We start from the raw sequence: 25,460 nt of genomic DNA, 5'->3' as shown, positions 1-25,460 counted from the left end.
ATTTTATAAAATTATTTAGAACACGAAAATTTATTTCATTTTCATGGATTGATTTTGTTAGAAATTTTAGTCTTAAACTAATTGCAGGAAAATCGGTTGCCGTTTAAAGGAAGTATGTAATATTTTATATGAGTTTTAAATATTTTTATTCCGAAAATTATATATGAAAACAGTATTTTGAAATGAAAAGTAAGAACTTAAAAACTCGTAGTGAACTTAAAAATTATTTTTTCCAGTTCTAGGCTCAAATTTTATTCACATTGAAAGTTTAAAAAAATTATCCAATATTGAAGAGCCGCTTTATTAAATACCTTTGATAATTTAGCACTCCTAATAAATAGAACTAAAATCTTTTCTTCAATGAACTACTTTTTTTAACGCTATTTTTCGCTAGTAGGATTCTTTATTAAGTCGTTTATAAAATAGCAACACTTTATGTTGTCATAGAACAAAAATTGTAAATGCAAAACGATATTTTGTACAGTATCATAATTTGATTTTAGAAGAACAAGTTAAAGGAATTTATCTACTAACAATAATACGAAGTACTGGAATGGTATGTTACATTTGTATATTTCTTATTTTATTAGTCATTTTAATGTCTGAGGAGGAGTTTGCTGTGGCATTTGTCATCACTGTTTTTGTACGTAGAGGAAAAGACTTCTAATATTGTTAAATAATTAGAGATACTGATCTTAAACAAATATGAACAAAATAACTTAAATAATTATGAGTTGTAACCTTAAAATCAGTTAGTCATATTATCAGTACGATGACTCTTGTAACGAGTATTTTCAAGGTATGTCATACATATTCTTCATATTTTAATGAATATATTTTGGTTGTAGGTATAGTATTTTCAGAATGGCTTCATCTAATACATTACAAAAAGCTATTGATCTTGTCACTAAAGCAACTGAAGAGGATAAAAACAAAAATTATGAAGAAGCCCTACGACTTTACGAACATGGCGTAGAATATTTTTTGCATGCAGTTAAATATGAAGCGCAAGGGGAGAGAGCTAAAGAAAGCATTAGAGCAAAATGCTTGCAATATTTAGATAGAGCTGAAAAACTTAAGGAGTATCTCAAAAAGGATCGTAAGAAGAAACCAGTTAAGGATGGGGAATCAAACTCTAAGAGTGAAGATAAAAAGAGTGATAGCGACAGTGATTCTGATGACCCAGAAAAGAAAAAGCTACAGGGAAAATTGGAGGGAGCAATTGTGGTTGAGAAACCCCATGTGAAGTGGAGTGATGTAGCTGGACTTGAAGCTGCTAAGGAAGCTCTGAAAGAGGCTGTCATTCTACCAATTAAATTCCCACATTTATTTACTGGCAAAAGAATCCCATGGAAGGGAATATTGCTTTTTGGCCCACCCGGTACTGGTAAATCTTACTTAGCCAAAGCTGTTGCTACTGAAGCAAATAATTCTACATTTTTTTCTGTTTCCTCATCTGACCTTGTATCTAAATGGCTTGGAGAATCAGAGAAATTAGTGAAAAATCTGTTTGAGTTGGCAAGACAGCATAAGCCAAGTATAATATTCATTGATGAAATTGACTCCCTTTGCTCATCCCGGTCGGACAATGAATCTGAATCAGCTAGAAGGATCAAAACTGAGTTTTTAGTACAGATGCAAGGTGTTGGTAATGACATGGATGGTATCTTAGTACTTGGAGCTACTAATATTCCTTGGGTTCTGGATTCTGCTATTAGGAGGAGATTTGAGAAACGTATTTATATAGCTCTCCCTGAAGAACATGCTCGTTTAGATATGTTTAAACTGCATCTAGGTAACACTCGACATATATTGACAGAACAAGATATGAAAACGTTAGCTACAAAATCTGATGGATACTCAGGTGCTGACATTAGTATTGTTGTTCGTGATGCTTTGATGCAGCCTGTGCGAAAAGTCCAGTCTTCAACACACTTTAAGAAAGTTTCTGGACCTAGCCCCACTGACCCTAATGTGATTGTGAATGATCTTTTAACCCCTTGTTCACCAGGAGATGCTGGAGCTATGGAAATGACCTGGATGGATGTACCAAGTGACAAACTTGCTGAACCGCCTGTAACTATGTCAGACATGCTTAGATCCCTTGCAACATCTAAACCTACTGTCAATGATGATGACATGATTAAATTGAAGAAGTTCATGGAAGATTTTGGCCAGGAAGGATAATTATTTTAAATTTAAATTATTAAGATTATGAGAGCACAGTGCCTATATTTTTGCTGGAGCAAGAGCTTAATGTAATATTTTGTTTATTAATACATTTATTTGCTTTTCACTGTCTTGTCATATATGCACTTCATTAACAATGTAATGAATGAATGTTATCTCTTACAGTTTAAGTCTGGAATGGAATAAAATATATTTGTTAAGAAAAAAATATCTATACATTTGAATATGTGTAATGAGTAACTGAGATATATTCTTGTTATAGTTTCTAGTAGTTTTAGTAATATGAGTTTGATGAAATAATATCCGATGTTAGTATATTATAGTAAATGTCATAATAAAATCCTATGTGTGGAAAATAACAAATCTTATTTAATTACAGGGTTCATTATATTATGTGTTCCACACTTCATTCAAATTGAAATTATAATAATACTAATGGCTTTATCATATGACTTTTAAATTAAAATACTTTTGTATTTTTGCTGTTGACAGAAACCATCATAGTAATTTTATATAAATTGTTTAATTTCCAGTAGTGTCTAGACTTTTAGCATATTCTTATATTTTTTTATTAAGTCCAAAATTGTGTATACTTAAGAAATAAAAAAGCTGATTAACTGTACAAAAATATTATCAATTAAAATACTTCACATTAGAAACAATATTTTATTTACAGAATAAAATAATACATCACATACAAACGTTCATTTTATCGCATTGTTTGATAAATTATATTGATGTAGCCTATTATTATTATGAAAGCAATAGATGCTGGTCTTGTTCGGTCAGAGGGATTAGTTTCTGAAAACAAAAATAATATAATACTTAATATATATCGTAGTGAATAATATAAATTATTATTTATATAGGTTTTCGGTGAAATTTTCAAGTTGTCTTAAGTATTTTATAGACAATAAACTGAATAGACTTATTAGGTTACCTATCGTGACAGTTCGCTCCCGCCGATGGGTTCCAATGATGGCAACACAGCGGATTTTCATATGTTGTGTGGCGGGAGCTCGCAACCCGAGAGTCGATATCATTAAACCTTGTGAAGCTTGCTTGCTTTCTAAACTTGTTAACCAGGAACTCTCCGTGACCTTGTGTTATTAATAATAATAATATAAATAGTTGGAGCAATTAATTAATTGCATGTCCTTATGTATACTTATATTATTAACATGATTTATTATAAAATTCATTAAAAAGTAAAGCGATATTTTTTTTATTGCTTAACGGTTAATCTCTTTTATTTACTTAGAAATTATAAGTGTGATATATAAAATAATAAACTAAATGTCAATGTCTAATGGCCGGTGGTGAGTTCAATTAAACAGAACAGTTCTTAAATATCATACTAGTAAAGGAATGATAAAAGGAAGGATAAAACGTAATGACGTAACAAAAATGACAAAACATTTGATGCTACTTCATAATGAATTATTTTATATCAATAACAACTCCGAATATTAGAGAATGTACTTTTTTAGTATAGTGCATAAGAAGTTTGCTCTGATGAATTCGTGTAAAAACTTAACTTGAGAAAAGCTACTATACCTACGAATGATGTCATATACACTTGCCAAAGTTAGTCTTTCTGATAATATTTTTTTATATAGTCAACATAATTGAAAAATTAGGAATGAATTCAATACTTAATAATTTACTCCTTCCACAAAACACTTAAACCTTTTCTCCATTAATGTGCCATTGTAATTCAGGGGCCGGGAACGCCTTAGCTGAAGAGCAGTTAACATCAAGCGGTTCTAATAGTTCATAAGGTCGCTCATAACCGACTATACGTGGGCTCTCTCGTGGGAAATCTAAAATAAAATATAACTTTTATGTCTATGAGTGCAAAAAATAGTTTTGTGAAGAATTATTCATGAACTTGTTTGTTTTTTTTTCATACCATAGAAGAAAATTTCACATAATATATTATGTATAATAAGAATATTGTTAAACTAACTGTGGAATATAAGTAATTTTACTTATTTCAATGACCACTTCTTCAATGTACCTAATGTTTCTCGAAGTAGGTATATTTGATATATAGATATTAAATTACGTAAGGCAACTTACAATAAACCTCCATAAACGTCTCAGACTGAGCCGAGTGAAAGGAAGGTGCTTCTTCAGACACCTCGCATCTATAAAGACCTCTTGACTTCAGTGTTAGGTCCCGCAAGTGCACCCGACGTGTGGACGACTTCTCCAACTAAACCAAAAAATAACGTTAATTTTTTTTTTATCTTTTAATCTTTATATAGATATTTCTGATAATGAAGATATTTACATTAGAAATAATTACAATAAAAAAAAAAAACAATATAAAATGCGGGCAATGGTCTACACGTATGATTTGTGTATAAATTGGACATTTTTTTATATTTCGAAGTAATATATGAAAAATTATTAGTGTTTAAAACACTTCAAGCGCCATAATTTTGATTTAGAATTTACATGTGCTCACTATTTGGTGATAGCGTGGTTTTCTTTTGTACTCTACTCAAATGTAACAGTTAGGCATAACGTATATAATTCCATGAAAATTTAACTTATTACTGTTTGTATGTTATGACTAGATATTTTATAGAAGTTACAATCTATTCTCTCATAATCAACAAAATTTAAGTTATACAAACAATAATAAAAAAAAATCTTTTTGTTTCTACTGCTATATAGCATATGTTTTACGGGATTTTCTTACTTGCTACTAATTTGCCAAGATTGAAATTATACCTTAATAATTGAAGACAAGTTATTTTGCTAATTTGAATTTGGTGGTATAGTTTTAAAGTTAAACAGCTGATCAAACTCCCGATATTCATGATATAGAATATCGTAATCTAGTTAAAAATCGTTTGTGAGCCATGGAGCCAGGCTAACAGTGTTATAGGGCTGTATTTTGAACGTTAGCATAGCTTTTGTAGATTTTTTATACGTTCTATTTAATAAAAACATTTTGATGTAGGTTTTTAAAGATTCTTAAAAGATATATATATATATTTTTCGTAACAAGTATGATAAAAACGAAAAAATAGATTGCCCTTTAATGGAAATTTAATCATGGCCAGCCCAACTTATTTTTTTGTCACAAATTATGTAATCAATAATTATTTCTACATTTGTATTAAAGTTTTTGAGCAACAAAACGTCTTATTAAAAATTAATATTGCGATCTTCTTGATTTTACACTATTATACTTCAATAAGTTACAAATTTATAAACAGCTCAATATAAAAATTTTGCTCCATTTGATAAAAAAAGCAGTAAGTAAAGATATTTATGATATAATATTTCTTCTCTCATTATTTCTTCGACATAGCTCTCAATAAGTAGTTGTGGTTTATTTATTTTTCTCTCCAATGAAGTACCGCTATAAGTTGCTTCGACTTGACATTATTAAACTTTGATTAATTTTTAAAGAGAATATTTATTTTATGCTATAAGTGCTTAATAAATAAATGCACTAAAAACGTTATGGTTATTTACAGTGAAGTGAAAGACACTGAAGTGTTTAAATTTGTATCTAGAGTAAAATTCTTACATCAACTTTAACACCTTCTAGCCTGTGTGCGTGCTGAGGTGGTCGTAATTTGGGCATGTATCGGTAAAATTCTTCATTATCTCGATACCACTTCACAGAATATAATTTCCCTCCTTCAAGATCATAATCACATGTCAGAGTTGTAGATTCACCTTTTTGTTTCAAACTCGGAACAGATAAACTCACAACGCGCAAGCAAATTGATACTAAAATGTGTAGTAATATTTCATTATAAAACTTAATTTATAATTTAAAAAACTTTTTATGATGTTATAAGATAATATTTTATTGTTACCTTTGGAATAAAAGAGAAAAATATAAAAGACGAAGTAAATATTATTCATTATTGCACACATTAGTAATGTTTCCAGTAATTAATAATAAAAATATAAGTAACATTTAAAGTAAAACATGATAACAAATCACTACTTTTTACTTTATTCGTAAGCGCAACATCACTTAACGCGGGACGAGTGCAGCGTAGCGCGGATCGTAGGCAACTGTTGCTACAATTATATTGCAAAGGACCGATCGCGGCTAAGCACGGTTTCTCACATAGTTATGACTTTAATTCATTATTTAGGAATACATTCGACATTATTCTAATATGTATTATACATTAAATGTGACAAATGTAATGAATAAAGATTACTAAATACATTTTACGAATCTAACGAAAGTTACAATAGAAATTGTATTTTCGTTTTGGTTATATGTTTATAGATAGATAAAAAAATAAAATAATAATGTTCTGACGATGTATTTTTTTTCCACACATCTAAATACAGCTCACGTTTTAAAAATTAATCAAAAACTGGTTTAGTACAATTTAATTATTTTTATGGTACGGAAATAAATTTACTAAGGTGAGGGATTTGGGTTGCGTTGTATCAAAGCTTTGGAGAGATAAGTTACGGTTTTAATAAACAGGTGATCCGCTAATGGTTTACGACTTTTATTATATTTGTTAAAAACATATTAAAAGTATGATGAGTCATTAACTGCTGTTGATAAAATAATTAAAAATAATTCTCATTTTTTATAATTATTCATTTTGGATATTTATATTTATTTTAATAATAAGGTTAATTTAAATTCTAAATTAAAAACAAGGCTTTATTCAGATAAGCTTCTTTTATATTAAATTGCGTATTTAAATTTATCGGTCTATACAAATTCTTTGAACTCAACGATATCTTATCTGCGGCTATTGCTTTGCATAATATTGTAGATGGTACCATTGAAAGAAATTCTCTTTATAGTTCAAGACAAATTCTATTTAGTTGATTAAGTCGACGACGAGTATTCATGATAAGGCTGCTTTATGTAATTCAATTATTGTTTTATATTATTTAATAATGGCTGTAAATTATCGCTTTAACAAATTATTTATATAATGCAACCATGACCACAAGCTGTAATCATAATCAAATTACAAATTCGTTGGAAACAGATTCAAAAACTTTCTTAATTATATATTTATTTATGTTTTGTCTATAAAAATAAAGACAAAAGATTGTTTTTATATTTTTAAATGAATTCGAACTTTTCAATTTATTGTCCTGTCAGTACGTAATTCTTGGAAATAATTTAAGTATTCAGAAAAATAGCAGATTGGCTGACGAAAAAGTTATATAAAAACGTCATATCACTACGTCGTGTTTATATTCATTTAAAATTAAAACCGGCGACCGGATTATATATTTTTTAATTTTCTTAAAATTATCCGCCAGCATTAATCTCGTGTAATCGTAACAAAAAATATTAGTTATAAAAATGTATTTAATTGTTTTCTGTAAAACTTAAATTAGATTAATTTATTAATAACAATTTTTATTAATAAAACAATCAATAGTTCACTTCTGTAACCAACTCACTTCAAATTGTACGAAGTCAGTTTTTGTGTGTTGGGTTGGTACATTGATTATTGGTTAGGTACAGAACATAGTTAGTGGTCAACTTTGGTCGAATAATCCGCAATAATTCCAACTCAACTTCAATGTAGTGTACTGGATTTAAAAAAATCTTTTAACTCCCTTAATGAAATGAAATTTTCGTTAAAAAACACCATTGTTTCGTTGAGCCTGAAATAAAATAACGTAATTAGTGTATTTCAGCAAAATGTTTTTGTATTTTTCAACACATTGTTTTCGATGAAATAGCTGGCAATGTTAACGTGATGAAAAAAAAACTCTTAAACAAATATAATAATAAAAAAGATCAAAAGAAACGTTATATATAAAATTACTGTTTCACATCAGGAAATTTATTCACATAAGAAAGCTCTTCAGTATTCCACTTGCATTTGGATGTTTTAAAGATCACAGCGTAAGGGGCAAAACCAATCCCTTCAATTATTTATGTTTAATTATATTATGGGAAAATTGCTGGCGCTGCCGCTGGCATTTTTAATTATGTTTATCCTTCGCCTTATTAAAAACGAATTAATGTTTAATTAAAATATTATCTAGCCATTGTTTTCATGAACGAAGTGTTCATTTTTCGTTTTCCAGCAAATGTAATTTATTTGCAAATAAATGGTTAGGGTTGTCGATATTAATTAATGATAACTATATTAAAATTTCTTACTAGAGATTACTTAGTATTACTCACATTATTAGGACTGATTACATTATACATTCATCGGAAGCCAGACTTGCGTAAATAGCTTATTATGCGTTGCCGCGAAATTGCATTGCTTACGTCAAATGGAAGCTCCTCTGATATTCACAGAACAATTTGCACCTTGAAATCCCACCGGATGTACAAATTTATTATTAATTTATTTAAATATAATGTTTAAACCATATTGTAATTAAAAACGCATACTCAGATATTTTCACTTAAATTAATTGTGTTCTGATGAGTTAAAGCCCTGATTTGAAATACCTCTACAAACATACAATTCATACATAAAAATTATGTATGTTGTTAGTTACAATTGTAGCTTTATCAGTTTTGGATAGTTGTATTGCAATCAACTGATTGTCAGCATCAATATTGCAAATGAAATGGAAATGTATTCTGATTTCGTATTAATAATATCATTTATATTAGAAAATTCTATAGCTTTTAACTTTTTCACAAATTTATCCTTTTTAATATTGTTTATAAAATTATAGAGAAATAATTAGAAAGTATAGAGTGTCATAAGTTTAGCTGCACCTAGCAGGCGAGAGAAGCAGCGCGGAATTAATCTAAATGATAATAATTTCCTCTTTGACTTCACGTCGTTTCCTGAAATTGGATAACAGACGTTCATCTCGTTTCAATAACCGTCTTTGTATCGACAAAGATAAAAGAATGGAAAATACAAGACCCTATCACCTCATCAGAATTCAGGTGTTAGTTTTATGTACAGAATTCTTTTAAAGAGTGTTTTTTAAAATATATTTGGCTGTGTTTGTAATACAAAATAGTTAGTAGTATAAAAAGTTTTTTTTATATTTTTATAAACAAGTACATTATTAATAAAAAAAAAGTTGTTTGTGATTTTAAATAGCTATAAACATTCGTTTGAAGCCTCGAGGCCGTTACCACAAATATCTTTGTTTATGTCTATTTAGATTGAACTTTAAAATTTAAAATTCCATGGTTCTAGATAAAAATTTGAATATAAATTTTAAAATTAAGCTTGTTTCATAAATTCACAATTTTTAATATTATACTATGCATTCATATAAAATGAATAAATAAAGTTATTATGAGCAAAGTTAAACAAAGCTGTTGAAGGTTGATAGAGACAACAAGCCTGTATTGGATTGGTTCACTGCACCTTCATAAAACAGTATTCACAACAAGTAAAATTATATAAAACAATATGCGAAAACTTTGTAAGCCCATATATGAAATGAAAGTACGAAATTAAACTTACATAATAAAGAAAATAGAACACATATTCTAAAGATTTGTGATATACGAAGACGTGATATAAATTCTATTTGAATTTCCTAAAGATTGCTGCTAGTATTTAGTAATTTTGTAATTAGCGATATATTTCTGAAGTTCAGTGTTCATGAACAAAGATGCCCTAGACCTCGACGCTTTTGCCCTCGGGACGTAGCCTAAGGTGGTATTAGCTGCGGACTTCAATTAAACTTACCCCATTCAACGGGACATCACGTGCATAACACAACACTATTGCATTACTTAGCAACTACTTTACATTATCTCTGTACAAATAATGCTAATTCTCAGCTCAGAAGAGATTCATTTATGGCTATTAATTAGCAGATAAATATAATAATTTAATATGTTATATGAATGACGTAACTAAAATTTTACAACATTTCATCCAGGTAAGTGAGGGCTGCAAGAATTTATTTTAATTAAAATTGCGTTTTTATTTTTTCATTTATATGAAACAAAAGCTAATTCGATAATAAAAGGACAATATGTGAAAAAGATAGTGAGTAGACATTCCCATTCGTCTGCGTTCGCCGACTGAGCAAGTAAAGCAAACAAGACCACTGGGCCATTGTAAAATCGCTACCCACTGCGCTTTCCCACGTGTATTATATATTATCATAAAAAAATAAAAATAACCAAACTGTGAGCTAAATCGACTTTTGCAATCTCGTGGATTCAAAAAACAAAAACGAGCTACTCGCTTTATTAATATATATATATATATATATATTTATAAGAAAATATTGTTTTAGGACCTTGATTTTGCGTCATTATTAATATATCTAAAAAAACAACTTGGTATGTATTTGAATCATAAATTTTATAAATGTTTTTCAATGTATATATTTTTTTTCACTGTGTGAAATTTGCTTTTGTTTAAATCTGTTGGACTATATATCAGCGGCTTACACAATAGCATAGATAGAAAGCACCGAACTAGCAATAGTAAACTTAACCGTCCGCAATTTGGACACACATGAAATAGAATAAATCGGTCTTGCACATTGCTAATTACCTTTAAAGGAAACTAGCTTCTATATTCTAAGACATAGCGACTACAATATTACATCATTGTTACATGAATGTTACGATTGGGATGTGGTTGTGGTTACATGTTCCTGTTGTATACGATCTAATTTCGACTTTATGACTTGTAATTAAAGTGAAAATTTGGTTAGCTAGTAATTGGGATACATTACTAGGTTGGCTGATGTCTATTGTGGGCGCGGGAGAGTTAATGGAGCAAGTGTTATTGAAGCCAGATATTGTTCTAAAATTCTGTATCGCCCACACCAGGTTACAACAATATAAATGTTGCGGTAAGGTTAATTTGAGCTAGTGCGAACAATAATTCATTAATCTTCCACAAAATCTCGATAAATTTGTTAATATTTATTCTAATCAAACTTTTGAAAATAACATGTTTCATATTTATTAAGCAATCAATTAATTTTGGTGATCCAAAAAATATCAAAATCATATTTTTTTTGCATTGATTGACAGGAAAATTTAGTTATTAGAAATTATTTTTGAACTACCAAAAGATTAGTAATTACCAGACAACTTAATTATAGAACAGTCCCATATAGATTAGGTGTACGTTCAATGTAATAGTGGATAAGATAAATACTGCTGAAAACCTATTTCATTTATAACCAGATTGAACCGGATAACACAATCATCACGTAAACGTGCTCTATCTAGTTCGATTGCGAAGTAGTCCGTACATATTCGGATTATGCCGTTTAAGCTTTACATATGAATGTGAAACATTTTACTGAATAAATTGCATTAAACAAATTCAAAATATGTACGCACAAAATAAAGATCATTGTATTTCTAGTTAATTTTTTTCGCATGAAGAGTTCCAACAAACGATTTTTACTGTTTTTTTATTTTGGGTTTCCAACCAAACCAAAGCTAGTGCTGTGAAAGTAAAATCGTGTAATTATTTTACAAAAGGGAGGCTTTCTTAACTCGTTTAAGTTAAGGATCTAAATGCTTTGTAACATTACAGGCACTTGACATTATGGCTAAGGAAGTATTTTTGTGAATGTCTTTGTTTTAAGACGGAAATTTCAAAAATTATATAACAGAATATTAACAAATGGAAGCCATCTTATTTGCAATTCATATTTTAAGTTTTATATAAAAAAGATATAAACCACAGCCGGATTCGTATTTATAATTTAATTAACATTAACTTAAATAAAAAAAAAAATGAAAGCTTCTCATTAATCTTCCTTTTCATATTGCACCACAAATTGTATATTGTAGTCTTACAACCCACTGGCGCCGTGAATAATATTAAAAGAGGTTGCTTTGTGAGGCGCTAACAAATTGGCGTTGAGGCTGTATGGCGTTTCTTCGAGCCACAATGAATGCTGTACGAACGAATATAAAATGTATCAGAGGAAAGTCAAGCTGCAGTGATCTCCGTTCAGAAATCTTAATATTATATTGCGTATAAAACAAAAAATATTTGTATTAATGATTGTTTTTCGAAACCAGTCTTTCTTGCAAACATTTTTAAAGCCATTTCGTTTATCACATGAAATCCAGTTATTGTTTAGTGTTTAAATAGAGTCGTTAATTAGTAGTATATAAAATACTGATAGTAGGCAAGATATTCATTGAAATTAACAAATTATAATTCTTGGTTTTGTGTGTTAAGTGCCAATAAATAGGAAGGGCCTACTTTCTGAGGGAGTAAGTCCGGTCTTTGCCAGGACCGGCCAGTCGCTGGTGTGTCGCTGACAGATCCGGGGTGCACCAACATAGCGGCCGATGGCTTTTGCAGTGGTTAGGAACGGACTACTTAAAATATAAATGTTGCTCAATCGTGATGACTGTGTGTATTTCATTCTGGTGAAATATTCGAAAGGAGAGCGTTGCCTCGGTCTTTGTTCACAAATCGCGGGAGCAGCGAAACATTTCACCTGAATAGTTTGTATGTGATTGTACATTTCGCACTCGCCTTCACATCAAATGTTTTCCTTAAAAACATTTAGTAATAAAAGCGACGATCTAAAGTTTGCATTAATCCTTAAAGTTTTAGTAATTACTTTTTAGCTCTTTTGATTTGCCTTGAAATAATAATTATTATTGCTTTTACATAGTTAAAATATATAATGTCCTGGTAATAATATTGTGTAGTTAACTTAGTGTAATTCCTTCTTAGAGCCATAGTTTTTAACACAGATTGAATAGCCAATTACTGTCACATAGTTGATCTACTGGATAGTTACTAGGCTATTTAATATTTATTTTAAATTACTTCCCCAATACAGGACTACAACTTATATCCTACATTTTGAAGCCCTAAGAGGGTGATAGCCTCAAACTTAGGATAGTGTTCGCTGTGAATTTTTTATTTGCGGTCGGAAATCTAGTTAATTCCCACAACGATATGATGGTTGCGCGGTATCAGAAACGTCACACGTTATCCAATATTTTGTGTATGCAACGGTGTTGCCAAACCGAAATTCAGCAATTTTTAATGAGTATGTTACGTCGGTAGCAATCTTGTTTTTACAGAAAAATATATATATATGTTCATGAAAACAATTTTTAAAATAATAAATTATTTTGATGATTGTCATTTTTTAACTCTTCTTGAGTTTTTATTAAAATTTCCGGTTATGTTAAACAAAACTTTCTGATTTATATGATTTTCTAATACAGTGATCTGCAATTGCAATCTCTTGGATCACAACGCTTACAGCAGTTATAATACATACATATTGAACCCTTATTAATCAATCCCAATAACTATATCGCAATCGGGTGAAAATATCTTTTTAAAATGTATTTAAGTTTTTTTAACCATTTAATTAAATATTATATATATAAATATAATCAGATAGAAACAGAAAAGGTTCTAAGGTATAAAAAGATGTAGAGGAAATCTTTATTAAACGACATATTAACTAATTTTTGTAACAAAAATACTTTAAGTAGTGATTGATTGGTATATGTATAATAGGTACAGCTATTGTATTACATTGTAATCAGATCTCTCCATAGTCCTTTGTAATAAATAAAAGTTAAGAGATTGCAACAATATTTATACATGAGCGTATAGAAAATAATACATACTTTCTTTATAATAGAACTAATCAAATTTTAGAAAAAAACATTGGGTTAATAGGTAAAAACCCTTATATATTATATCAATTATAAATTTCGGGAGAATTCCTACTATGAATGTTTAGTCGACTATTAACGAATTTTAGAATTCAATTATATTGTAGTAATACTCATAATTTAACAAATCATCTTTAAGTCCCAAGCGATATTCTGCTAAAGTTATACGTGTCTTGCTAGTTCTCTCCTGAATAAGTTAGAAGTTTGGGGAGAGCTTAAAGAGGTTTGGTATCGGAATGCACGAGTTTCCTACTTTCGGTTCATGTTTGATTGACTTAAGAACATTTGAAGTATGTTAACTGTGCAATGTACATATGTATAATTTCACGTGTGTAAAGTCTACTCGTCTCAGGGCAATTTCATGTCTATTCTATATTTAGAAAAAACAGATTAGGTCAACACATTTGAAACAATGTTCATAAAAAATTATATACGTTTTTTTTTCCATTTATATGATAATTTAATTTATACCTAATAAGCTAAAATAATATTAAGGTTCCAGTGAAAAATCATGCCATATTTAATGTCATTTCCATTAGGATCAGTTATAAATGCACAGTAAAGGGAAATAGATTGGCCCTATTACTTTCGTCAGAGTCGGGTTTCCCTTTGACGTGGCAGTGCATAATTCAAAGGCTTTTCTCGATTTTCCCTCGGGAAGTGTGTTAGCACCTGTATTAATATGTAGCAATCATAGAACCCACATAATCACTGTATACCTTTGAATATATTCATAGGAATTTATTAATTTTTATTGTTAGTAAAATATTATATAAATTACAACACAATATAACATACGATTGTAATTAAAAAGGGGACGAATTTCTTTTTGCCAAAAAAAGCGGCATGATTGTTTCTTGGCAATCTTCTTGATAAATATGAGAAGATAATGTGTTGTTTGTTTTAAGTTCTTACCTGCAAATTAAAAATATATTTATATGAAAATCAAGTCTTAACTTAAGTGCAGAAGGCAGTTCATGGTGGACTTTAGAATAAACTTACTTAATTGTTAACGTTTATAAATTATCTTATACTTACAAAAGTAAACATATATTTTTATTTGACTGTTAAGGTATAATTTGCACCGATGTAACCCGTTGCCTACAAAACAGATGTATCTGACTTAAAATTTTGCCTGTTTACTGAAGAGCGACGAGAATTTTATTTGTCCGTGTGTCTTGAGATTTTTAATAAAAACAGTGGAAGCAAAAAGGATTTTGTTGGAAGAGACACAGACAAATCTCTGACTTAAACTTTGTATCAATAACTTTTCTATACTTTACTTGAAAATAATTATTAACATTAAACCTAATTAAAAATTACTCATTAAATTGCTTATTCATAATAGACGTCAACAGTTTCCACTAATAAGTATTTCCTATAAATAAGTTTTGATATCCATTTGTTTATTAGGTTTTAAAGTGCGACAGAAAGAGACAAGAATTTACATTGTACGAACATATGTCGCGAAAAATTCTAAATGTTAGCAAATTTCACTGTCCTACATACTGTAAACTTTTCAAAATAGTAGAAAGCAAGTTATGTAATAAGCGTAGACTACACGTAAGACTTTGAAAGGTTGAGCAAAATGCTAGAGCAGTAACATAGTAATAAATTACACGAATGCTAGTCAAATATAACGTCTGTGAGAAACTTAAAATTTGCATGAGGTCTTTTGTACCTGAAATTAGAATTTCTGTAATATTATATTTAGGTATTATAATTAATATTGGAAGAAATAATTATATTAAGATTATAATTCTTTTGTTTAACTAAAGTTTGTTTATTTTAATATTTGTTTCAATAATGGTTTCTGTTTTAAAATGTTGTTAGTTATATCTTATATTAATGTTATGAAGTTCAAAGTTGATGAACATCAGGAGTAGTAATACAGGGAAAGATATAGCTAGTTCTCCTTTCCCTTTTTCCCGTCTTTGCATTTTATGAGCTCAGTTGCTGTAAGATATAGGCCATAACTTGCTTACGTATCTTCGTTACCTTAGGGCAGAAGTATATCATTTTCAATAGTAACCTCGTTTTATACATAACGAAAAAGATTTCATATTAAGTTAAAATTATTATTTCAGAAAGATCGAGAACGTTATTATGTATAAATGTACATATATTACAAAAATATCCTAAAGTATAAAGTATATGTGTAAAACATATACTTATTCCTGTTGTAGTATTGCTTTGAAGATTTTTATGTTGTGATAGTGAAATGCGATAAGTTCGATTAAAGCAATTATGTTGTCACGATGAAAATATTATAAAAAATGTACTAAATGATTGATGCGACTTTTTGTTATAATTATACCGCTTATACGACAGTATAATTGTGCGTTACTTTAAATGTTATTCGCCATTTATTGCGGCTTTGATTGATGTTGCTACTTATTAAGATTTTTATTTATGAGATTTTGGAGAATGCTTATATTTTGAAATGAAAACTGTCAAAGTGTCACATTATTAATAATAAAACTGTTGCTAACATATTATTCACTTCTTTAATAAAAATTAAATAAATACGTCACTTGTTATATTAAATCGCACATAAGTATGGGACGACCTAAAGATTTGAAAGTTTAAAATTAACTTACCACATTTGTATTTAGCTGATTTATAAAACGTAGAAGCCAAGTTAAATAAGCCGTCAAATATGAAACTTCTACAATTTACTAAGTTTAATGCACTGAAAAATATCTACTTCATAAAGGAAATAAGACAATTATTTTCTCAGTCGGACTTTTTATAGTACGTAAGTATTTCAATTCTAGTTCTAATAACAAGAATTTTTTCCGTAAAATATATTCCCCGAGGGTATTAAAAAGTGGGTAACTTCTCGATGAAGTTTGAAAAGCTACAGTCTCACAATAGTTTTCACATGTTATCTCAGTAAGTGCTGTAGAGCCCAATTGACAGAGCCTAGAATAAAAGAGGAATCGTAAAAGGCTTTTTGACAGAAAGCTGAATCATCGCGCCGGAGTGGAGGAGCGTCGCGAGTTACGACAGCGATGACGTGCAATAACGAGCTAGGGTTGTTCTTATAAACTAGAAATATTCTCTATAATAAAGAATAGTTATACATATATGCAACATGCAGATTCAAGTAGATTAATGCTCACTGTATTCCATTTTGTGATCAATAACTTTAAAGTTGGTATTGAAAAGAGATATAACTTTTGTAAAGCCACTTCACAGTCTAGCAGATTTGTACAAACGAACGTTTTGTTTTATAATTAAACATGAGAATTATCTACATCTTAAGACAATCGCTGTATTAATTCGCCGTATCTTGTTAAAAATTTTATATAAGTAAATTATATAATATTGAAGGCACTGTATAAGACTATAACCACATACTTCCCTAAGGCCACAACCTGAAAGAACTAGTGGGTTATCTTCCGAGGGATCTCAAAAGGAGGGCTTAAAAGAGGTACACGGGTGTCTCGTAGTGATGAAAAACTCACTCGAGTGTCACTGGAACTTTAGTATTCACCCTTTCTTTTGTCACAGGCGATTGACGAAAATTGTGGCCACAGATACTCTTGGTTTACTATGCATTTTTCATATCTTTCACATAAGCACGGGGCTTATCTATGGAAGTTGCATGCTCAGTTTATTTAGCTCTAAGCCAACTTATTATTTGTGTTTTATTATGAAATGTCTATACATTTATATACTAAAGTTAAAAATATAAGAGATAACAATGGTAATTAATTTCTGATTGTTTTTTTAATCCAATTTTAAATATATTTATACAGTATTAATAATGTTGAGTTAACTATGTGCTTAGTAAATAAAACTAAATAGACCGAAAAGCAATTTGCAACTTCATTAAAGTTGCATCTCTGCAATTCGAGATCCGCTTTGTCTTTCCACGTATTGTCGTTTGACTTTGTGTTTACTTTTAGTGCCTAAGATGTAGTGCTGGTGGCAAAGATTTCACAAATTCATATTGAGACATGGTTAAAATTTTCAGGTTTACTTGGGTATGTAAATTAAAGTGTAAGTATATATGACTTAGCAGTAATTGTATGTGCTTATTTACATGACACTGAGACATAAATTATTTCATTTAATATAGTTTTTCTGCTTCTCTCACTGTTTGTCCGTTATATAATTTTTCACTAAACGGATATTAGTAAAATTTTCATTGGATGATTACCAAAAATTGCAAAAATATAAATATAATGTTCATTTATTACAATACACCTAAATATTTAGTTTTCTCATCTTAAATAAATAGCTTTGTTTAGCATCAGCATTCAATAAGCTAATATTTCGTAAACATGCACCAATCTCAATAAAAATTACGAAATGATAGATCTTAAATAACTAATTTCGCTTTCAAGTTTGGTTAATGTAAGTAAAAAATATATATAGAGACATACGATTACATAATTATGTGTACCTATACAAGCATTTCAGCATAACCTAAGCAAGTAATTAAGCCTACAAAATCACCTTAAGTATTTAAAAGGACTTGAAATAATGATGAACGGTAAGCGTGTGTATAAAATGTCTTGCATCTTTCTAAACATACCTTATAGCGACAAAAGTAAAAGTCTAATTTAATGTTACGAGTTTGAAATTACAATATGATTTATTTTTTTGGACGATGACTAGATTAGACTAATAAATTTTATTGAAAGAATTTATTTTTCTAGTTTTCAAAATATACCTTAATTATAATAGTAATAATAAATTCTATGCATTAAAAACCCCTAAAACATTCATAGTATTTTCGACGATTATACTGGCAAGCGTGAAGCGCTTAACCGAGTACACAGAAAATGATTTTATCATTTAAGAAAAGAGATGATACTCTTACACTGCTGGCCCGATATTTAACCAAACATGTGTTAAAATCACTGTAAAGAAACTAGGTTTCAAATAAAAAAGCCTCCAATACGGTCGATCCGTTTGTGAGCTACAATGCCATAGACAGACATACACGCGGAAATCGCGTCAAACTTATAATACCTCTCTTTTTGAGTAGGGCTGAAAAAATAAAGAAAAACTATCTTCTACGTTTTTATTTATATATTGTTACATGTATTTATATATTATTACTTTTACATTTATATATAACATTGAAAACGTATTTCATAGATTTTTTTCTTTATAAAAACTCATTAAGTAAGAAAAAAAAATCAAAGATTATTAAAATACACTCAGATGGAATACAAGAGGAAGGAGATCGGTATTAAAAAAGTAATTAGACTGTTAAGATTTTACGTACATTTATTTCCTCTTTGACTCCTGTTTCTTATTATGTTTAAATACTATATTTATTAAACACGTGGAAAAGCAACATATATTGAACAAGTAATAAAAGCAAACATATATCGATTTTAATGCACTAAAGTAATTTCCAACTTCATTTATTTATTCGTATTGACTGATTTCAACTTTAATTTAAAATAAATATGTGTATAAAGATATCATCTGGGAATAGCATACGAAGCGTTTGATTTATCCCAGAGATGCGCCAGGAATCTCGTCAGCTGTGATAATGTAAATATTATCTCTTCAAGATTCTGTAACAATTCGATTAAACTTATAACAAATATTTCTAATGGTGTTTTCACGACTTTCACGAGTATGCATTTAAATAAAACTAATGTGGATTTCATCTCGTCTGCCCGTGATCAGGGTTACTGTAAAATAACCGAAATGGAAGGAGTATGTTGTTTAAAATAATAAAAAGCGCTATAGTACATCCGAAAATATTAGTTCTATTTAAACTATTTTTAATTTTTATGGGATGGGAGCAATTATATCCAGTCTTTATTATTACAATACATTTCTTACAGAATCTACGTAGCATATATAGGCTAGCTAAAGCGGGGTAGGACCATATTCTGTTCTGACCATATTCTGTTGCAACTTGATGGTTCTTATTAATTTCACAGTCCAAGGAACAAGAACAAGGAACCGTTTAATTATTATTTTTTTCATACATTAAATAAAACCACTATACATTTAACTACATCATGTGTTTTCTTTAGTCTTTGTTAACATTTTCTTAAAGTACAGCATCAGTTGTTGTCTTTTACTTTATTTATATATCCAAAACATATGTTTGAATACATAAACATATAATTTATTTTCACAAATATAAAATCACTTTATATACAATTTTAATTATTGAATTGATTGCTGCAGCGCTGCAGATGTTGGCAATGTAACAGATTAGATAAATGACGATATAATTAATCTCTACATATAATGTTTCAGATAGCTTATGTTTATCGAGGTTTGCGACGAATACCCCATACTGTACTCTGTTGTTTTTATGTAAGCTTATAGGTATACAAAGATTTATATTAATTTCGTCTTGGGGGAAAATAAACACAACATTTTTTTTTATGTCAATTCAAAGTTAAGTTTCATAAGGATGAAATTCATATTGGTCAATGCTTTGTTAACGATATGTGTATAAGACTACCTCTGAAGTATTTAATGTATGTATCTGGTATAGGGTTTTCCATTAAGGGCGCTTGATCTTTGAAATGCAAAAAAAAATACATGTAGGAAAGATAATTGTGAAATTTTTTTTTTATTTGGAAGGTCTATCGACCCCATTATGTATGGAATATGACATCATTCAAATGACCGCCACGGCTTCGGTTGGTGGCGCGCACACGAAAGGTCCAATTTTCGATGACTCTGGCGCACAAATCGGGCTGTATTTGATCGATGGCGTGGCGTATGTTGACTTTGAGGGCATCGGTGGTTTGCGGCTTGTTGGCATAGACCTGCGACTTAAGAAAACCCCACAAGAAAAAGTCCAGCGGGGTCAAATCGCACGATCTCGGTGGCCAGTTCACGTCGCCTCCGCGCGAGATGACCATGTCCAGAAATTGCTCGTGCAGAACTTCCATCGTAGCGTGTGCTGTGTGGCACGTAGCGCCGTCCTGTTGAAACCACATGTTGTCCAGATCCATATTCTCGATTTCAGGCCAAAAGAAGTTGGTTATCATCGACCGGTATCGCTCACCATTGACGGTGACGGCCACACCATTATCGTTTTCGAAAAAATACGGACCAATCACGCCTCCGGCCCAAAATCCGCACCAAACAGTCACTTTCTGCGGGTGCATTGCCACTTGGTGAACCTCGTGTGGATTGGTCTCGTCCCAAATACGGCAATTTTGCTTGTTGACATAGCCATTCATCCAAAAATGCGCCTCGTCGCTGAAGATGATTTTTTTGCCAAAATCGGCGTCAACTTCCAACTGCTCTAATGCCCAGTCAGCGAACACACGGCGCTGTCTATGGTCATTAACCTTGAGCTCTTGGGTCAGCTGGATCTTGTACGGGTGCAGGCTCAAGTCACAACGCAAAATTCGCCAAGTTGTCGTCTGCGAAAGGCCGAGTTCCTGTGCGCGACGCGGAATTGACTGCCGCGGGTTTTCGAGGACACTGTCGCGCACAGCGGCGATATTCTCGGCAGATCTCGCGTTACGTTGACGCACGGGAACCGGCTGATTGTTAACTGACCCGGTTGACTCGAATTTGTCCACCAATCGACGGATAGTCGACTCGGCAGGACGATCATCGCGACCGTAAAACGGGCGAAATGCGCGGAACGTTGCTCGAACTGAAGACCCATTTTCATAAAACAATTTTATGATTTGCACGTGCTGCTCGACACTGTAACCTGCCATGGTAGTTTGGGAGGACGGAATGGATATAACACACTGCATTTGACAGCTGTCACTCAAACAACATGGCCGCAATCAGCTGTCAAAGTTCAAGCGTCCCTATTGGAAAACCCTATAAATGTAACAGTTATCTGTGATATACTAATTCTTACAAATAGATTCCAGAAGAGTAAAAGTTCTCTTATTCTTTTAAGTATGACGTACTCACTAAGAAATTAAGAATTATCTATTTGCCTTTAAATAAATAGATAATCTGCTTGTAAATACAAAAAGAAATATGAATACTTTACTTCACATTTATTTTAACTTTAAAAGTATGTGTCCCAACAAAAATGTGGTATATTTTTACATCAATGTTATACAATTCAGTTCCAAGAAGAAATAATATAACAAGGGTGATTAATACATTATACAAATACCAACGCTTTTTGCCCGATGTTATTATTATTTTTTGTCTTTGTTACGAAATGAAATCAAAAAGTATAATTGTTTTTTTTTTCAAACATTAATTCTCAGAAAAACTGATTTAAATAATTTATTAGTTGAATATTTATTTCCAATTACTTTTTATAAACAAATTTTTAGAGAGCAATATGATTAATCGTTAAGTAGACTACCGCGACCATAGACAGAGACCAGCCCCGGTGTCTTTGTCAAAGCGAATAGTGCTAACAGCGACAGTCAAGTTGGAAAAAATACATAGTGACAAATTACTTGATGATTAAAATTCAATATATTGCATTTAAAATTCATAATAGTTTCAAATTATATTTCTTTAAATTTAGTATAGATAGTTAATTGAAACTAACTCCATCTAACAACAGTATCAGAACAATAAGCTTCAATGTAAAGCTAAGTTTAGACTCCTTCGATTTAAATAAGTAAACTTCATGTTCTGGTTTAAAGCGCCATCTTTCCGTAAAGGAAGAAGTCTGTTACGCTCGCTTCAGACGTAATTTTCACCATAGTCGAAAGTATTTACATTTTTCCATAGATGGCGTCTTTTAATTTTATATTATAAACTATGTAATATTATCCTTAACCGGTTTGTTTGGGTCAGTGATTGAAATATATCCTCTATCTGATGATAGACCGATCTGATTATTAATATAAACCTTCAATTTTGATTACAGTAAAATGTAATATATTTAGTGTCCTTGTAAATCCAAACGGAAGCTACAGACAGAGTCATCAATCTAGGGTATTGATCACATAATAAAAAAAAATTGAAACCGAGGGGTCTGACACATTTCTATCGACAGTAAACGAACCGCTCACATCATTATAAAACTTATTTACGTGTCTATTAGGGTTATGAAATTTATGTTAAATAGAAACGTGTAAATTAATATTTTTGCCGTTTTATGTTAAGTACCTTATGAGAAAAATGTAATGAAGATAACAATTTTTTTCTTATACTTTTACTTGGAGGTGGTAAAGCCTAGATGTGGTGAAGTAACTACAGGTCGAACATGGGCTGGCTCGACCGGGGAAGTATCACCCTCTCCCAGAACATCGGCGTGAAATGGGCTTTCTGGCTGCGTTTCGTCTGATGACTGTGAGAGCCGGTTGCCCTTTCTCTGTTCCCACCCTTCCCTGCCATTTTCTTATTCCCACCCTTTCCTTTTCCTCAACAACTATGATTGGCAACGCATCCTCAACATAAGATATGTTGCGGATTGTCATGGGCGACGGTCATCAAGTAGACGACATCAAGCAGGCCGTCTGGTCGTTTGCCAGCTCTCTCATAAAAACAAAAACTATCGACAAATTAAAAAATATTGATTGATTGAGTTTAATTATTAGTTTTTTTTATAAATGTAATCTTCAATTGGAATAAAATTTTATGGTATTACTCCTTCTATTTACACCAAATTTATGCCATATCTAAACAATAATTTTTGACACAATATTTCGTTATTCTATGCTGAACGTCAGCGTAATTTATCTTTAAGTCAAACAGCCCTAACAAACAAGGAAAGCGTGAAAATAATTAGTGGCAGACTAATTACTTTTTTCTCAGCAACAATAAGACGATTCCTAATGAGGGTTTTATATCACGAAAGCTATTACTTTATGCCCCAAATATTTTATTTCCTCTCACAGATCTCAATTTTGGGGAAAGAAATAAAGAATATAATAAAAATATTTTATCCAACAAAAGGTTATTTTTTTACAATGAAGGTCGTCGTGGGAGCTACGCATTAATATAATTTTCCTTTTGTGCTACGAATTTATTTCGACCTTATCCAGAATTGTTTATACTCCTGAGACTTATTGTATGTTACAATTTTATTATTATTAATACATCTTTGTTTGTAAATTTCGTAACATATTTTTTACTCTTGAGCGTAGTTCATAAAATATCCGGTTAAAAGCAAAATTACTTGTCAAAGGAATTTCTCATGTTTATTTTTATGTTGATATAAATGGAGTTCTTAATTCCATGTACTTGTTATTTGTGTTTATATGTAACATTATACAGATATCTCGATCAGTGGCGTGCACAGAGATTCGGGTAAGAAGAATATGTTTGAAAAAAAAAATAACAATTTGCATGATAATTTCCTCCCCTAAAACATTGATAATAATGAGATCTTTCGCAAGTATTCATTTAAATGAAACTAATATTTTCGGATCACTACGCTAATTTATTATTTTAACGGGCAGACGAGATGTTTGCCGTGATCACCGTTGCTGCAAAAGAAACCGAAACATCGGGAGTATGTAGTTTTTGAACATAATAAAATACGCGAAGTAATCTGAAAATATTAGTTTCATTTAAACATTCATAATATTCGCGCATAAAGTTACAGCAGTCCGATCAGAATGAACATCTATATATTTTATGAATCTCTCAACTACCTCTGAGCTACGAAAGTACCTTAAAACTATTTGTTCATCACCGCTTTATAAAAGTTATTAAAATCGGAATATCCAATGGAAATCCACACATTTTTATTATTGTTATGTGAAACAACAAACAAGGAAAACACAATAACTTATTTGTGTGTACACAACCTGCTAGGTTATTAAAACTATCATAATTCTTTTTATTTCAACGAACAACATTACCTTTCTTTTAGTTCACCCTCAACTGGTCATACACCTTCCCTTTGTAATTATCTTAATTTTATTATCAAACGACAATATGGAAAATCTACTCGTAATTAATTTCGATAAACACACATCACCAGCACAGTACTCACAGCTATAAGTTTCCATTATTCGTTAATAAATTAATTCACTATTTAGTAATTAGCTAATTAAAACTTATTCACTTGCGCTTAGAAAGACAAATGACAATATTAAATAATGACAATATGGCGAAAAAAATATATGAACAATTTACCGACCAATCAGAGTCCCGTTTCATTTCTATGACATTTTAAACGAAAAAAAGAAAGCAGTGCCTCTCGAATACAATACATGCATAGGTTTTACACACACAAATGCAAACATTTTCTTCATACAACACGGGATTTGTAGATCGTCCTTGAGATCATTTGTATGGAAAATAAGCACAGAGTAGTTGTGCCTACCGCCGTTCTGGTTGCATAGCGGCGCTAGCAGTTTGCAGCGGCCGATCGAAAATGTTTCATTTCATACACTTTATAGATGGCACTTTTAACAAATCGTGAATCAAATGTAATTTTAAATGTCTGTAAACATTTGTATTTCGTAATGTATGACTAAAAGTATGTAAATAAGAATTAAACAATATAGGTTTAATTTTTATATGGGTAGGGTATGCAGTGCTTATTTGCAGTTATGGTGTGTACGTCTCTGATCTCGATGTATACCTGTATATTATTGATCCAAACATGGTTTGAATGGCAATGCAATTTTAATTATATTATACACTACATTTGATTACGCTCTCAATTCTCTTTTAAATCCGATAAAACAACCGAACTTAGAGAAACTAAGAGAAAATATTTAATTCTATTTTTAAACATCATCACCACTATTGACTTGGGTATTATGTCTGT

General features: G+C 30.6%; 2 protein-coding genes across 3 annotated transcripts; one reads left to right on the top strand and one right to left on the bottom strand.

Annotated features, from left to right (window-relative positions):
- The first annotated feature begins 400 nt into the window (after positions 1-400).
- On the top strand, positions 401-3,418 carry LOC116769005 (vacuolar protein sorting-associated protein 4). 2 transcript variants are annotated; one of them, XM_032659976.2, is made up of 2 exons: positions 401-556; positions 849-3,418. In XM_032659976.2, the coding sequence occupies exon 2, from the start codon at positions 865-867 to the stop codon at positions 2,185-2,187; it is 1,323 nt and encodes a 440-aa protein (XP_032515867.1). In that variant the 5' UTR covers positions 401-556; positions 849-864; the 3' UTR covers positions 2,188-3,418. The 2 variants fall into 2 exon arrangements, with proteins under 2 accessions (XP_032515867.1, XP_061384663.1); XM_061528679.1 differs by lacking the exon at positions 401-556 and adding an exon at positions 565-643.
- On the bottom strand, positions 2,843-6,225 carry LOC116769004 (uncharacterized). Its single transcript, XM_032659975.2, has 6 exons — positions 6,036-6,225; positions 5,741-5,946; positions 4,273-4,408; positions 3,880-4,013; positions 3,131-3,290; positions 2,843-2,991 (listed from the first exon to the last, which is right to left on the bottom strand). The coding sequence occupies exons 1-6, from the start codon at positions 6,094-6,096 to the stop codon at positions 2,900-2,902; spliced, it is 789 nt and encodes a 262-aa protein (XP_032515866.1). The 5' UTR covers positions 6,097-6,225; the 3' UTR covers positions 2,843-2,899.
- Between the last annotated feature and the right edge of the window lie 19,235 nt (positions 6,226-25,460).

This window comes from Danaus plexippus, chromosome 5 (genome assembly GCF_018135715.1).
Source record: "Danaus plexippus chromosome 5, MEX_DaPlex, whole genome shotgun sequence".
Taxonomy (NCBI): Eukaryota; Metazoa; Arthropoda; class Insecta; order Lepidoptera; family Nymphalidae; genus Danaus; species Danaus plexippus.
The sequence above is the reverse complement of the archived record's forward strand: the minus strand, read 5'-3'. Positions and strand labels throughout refer to the sequence as shown.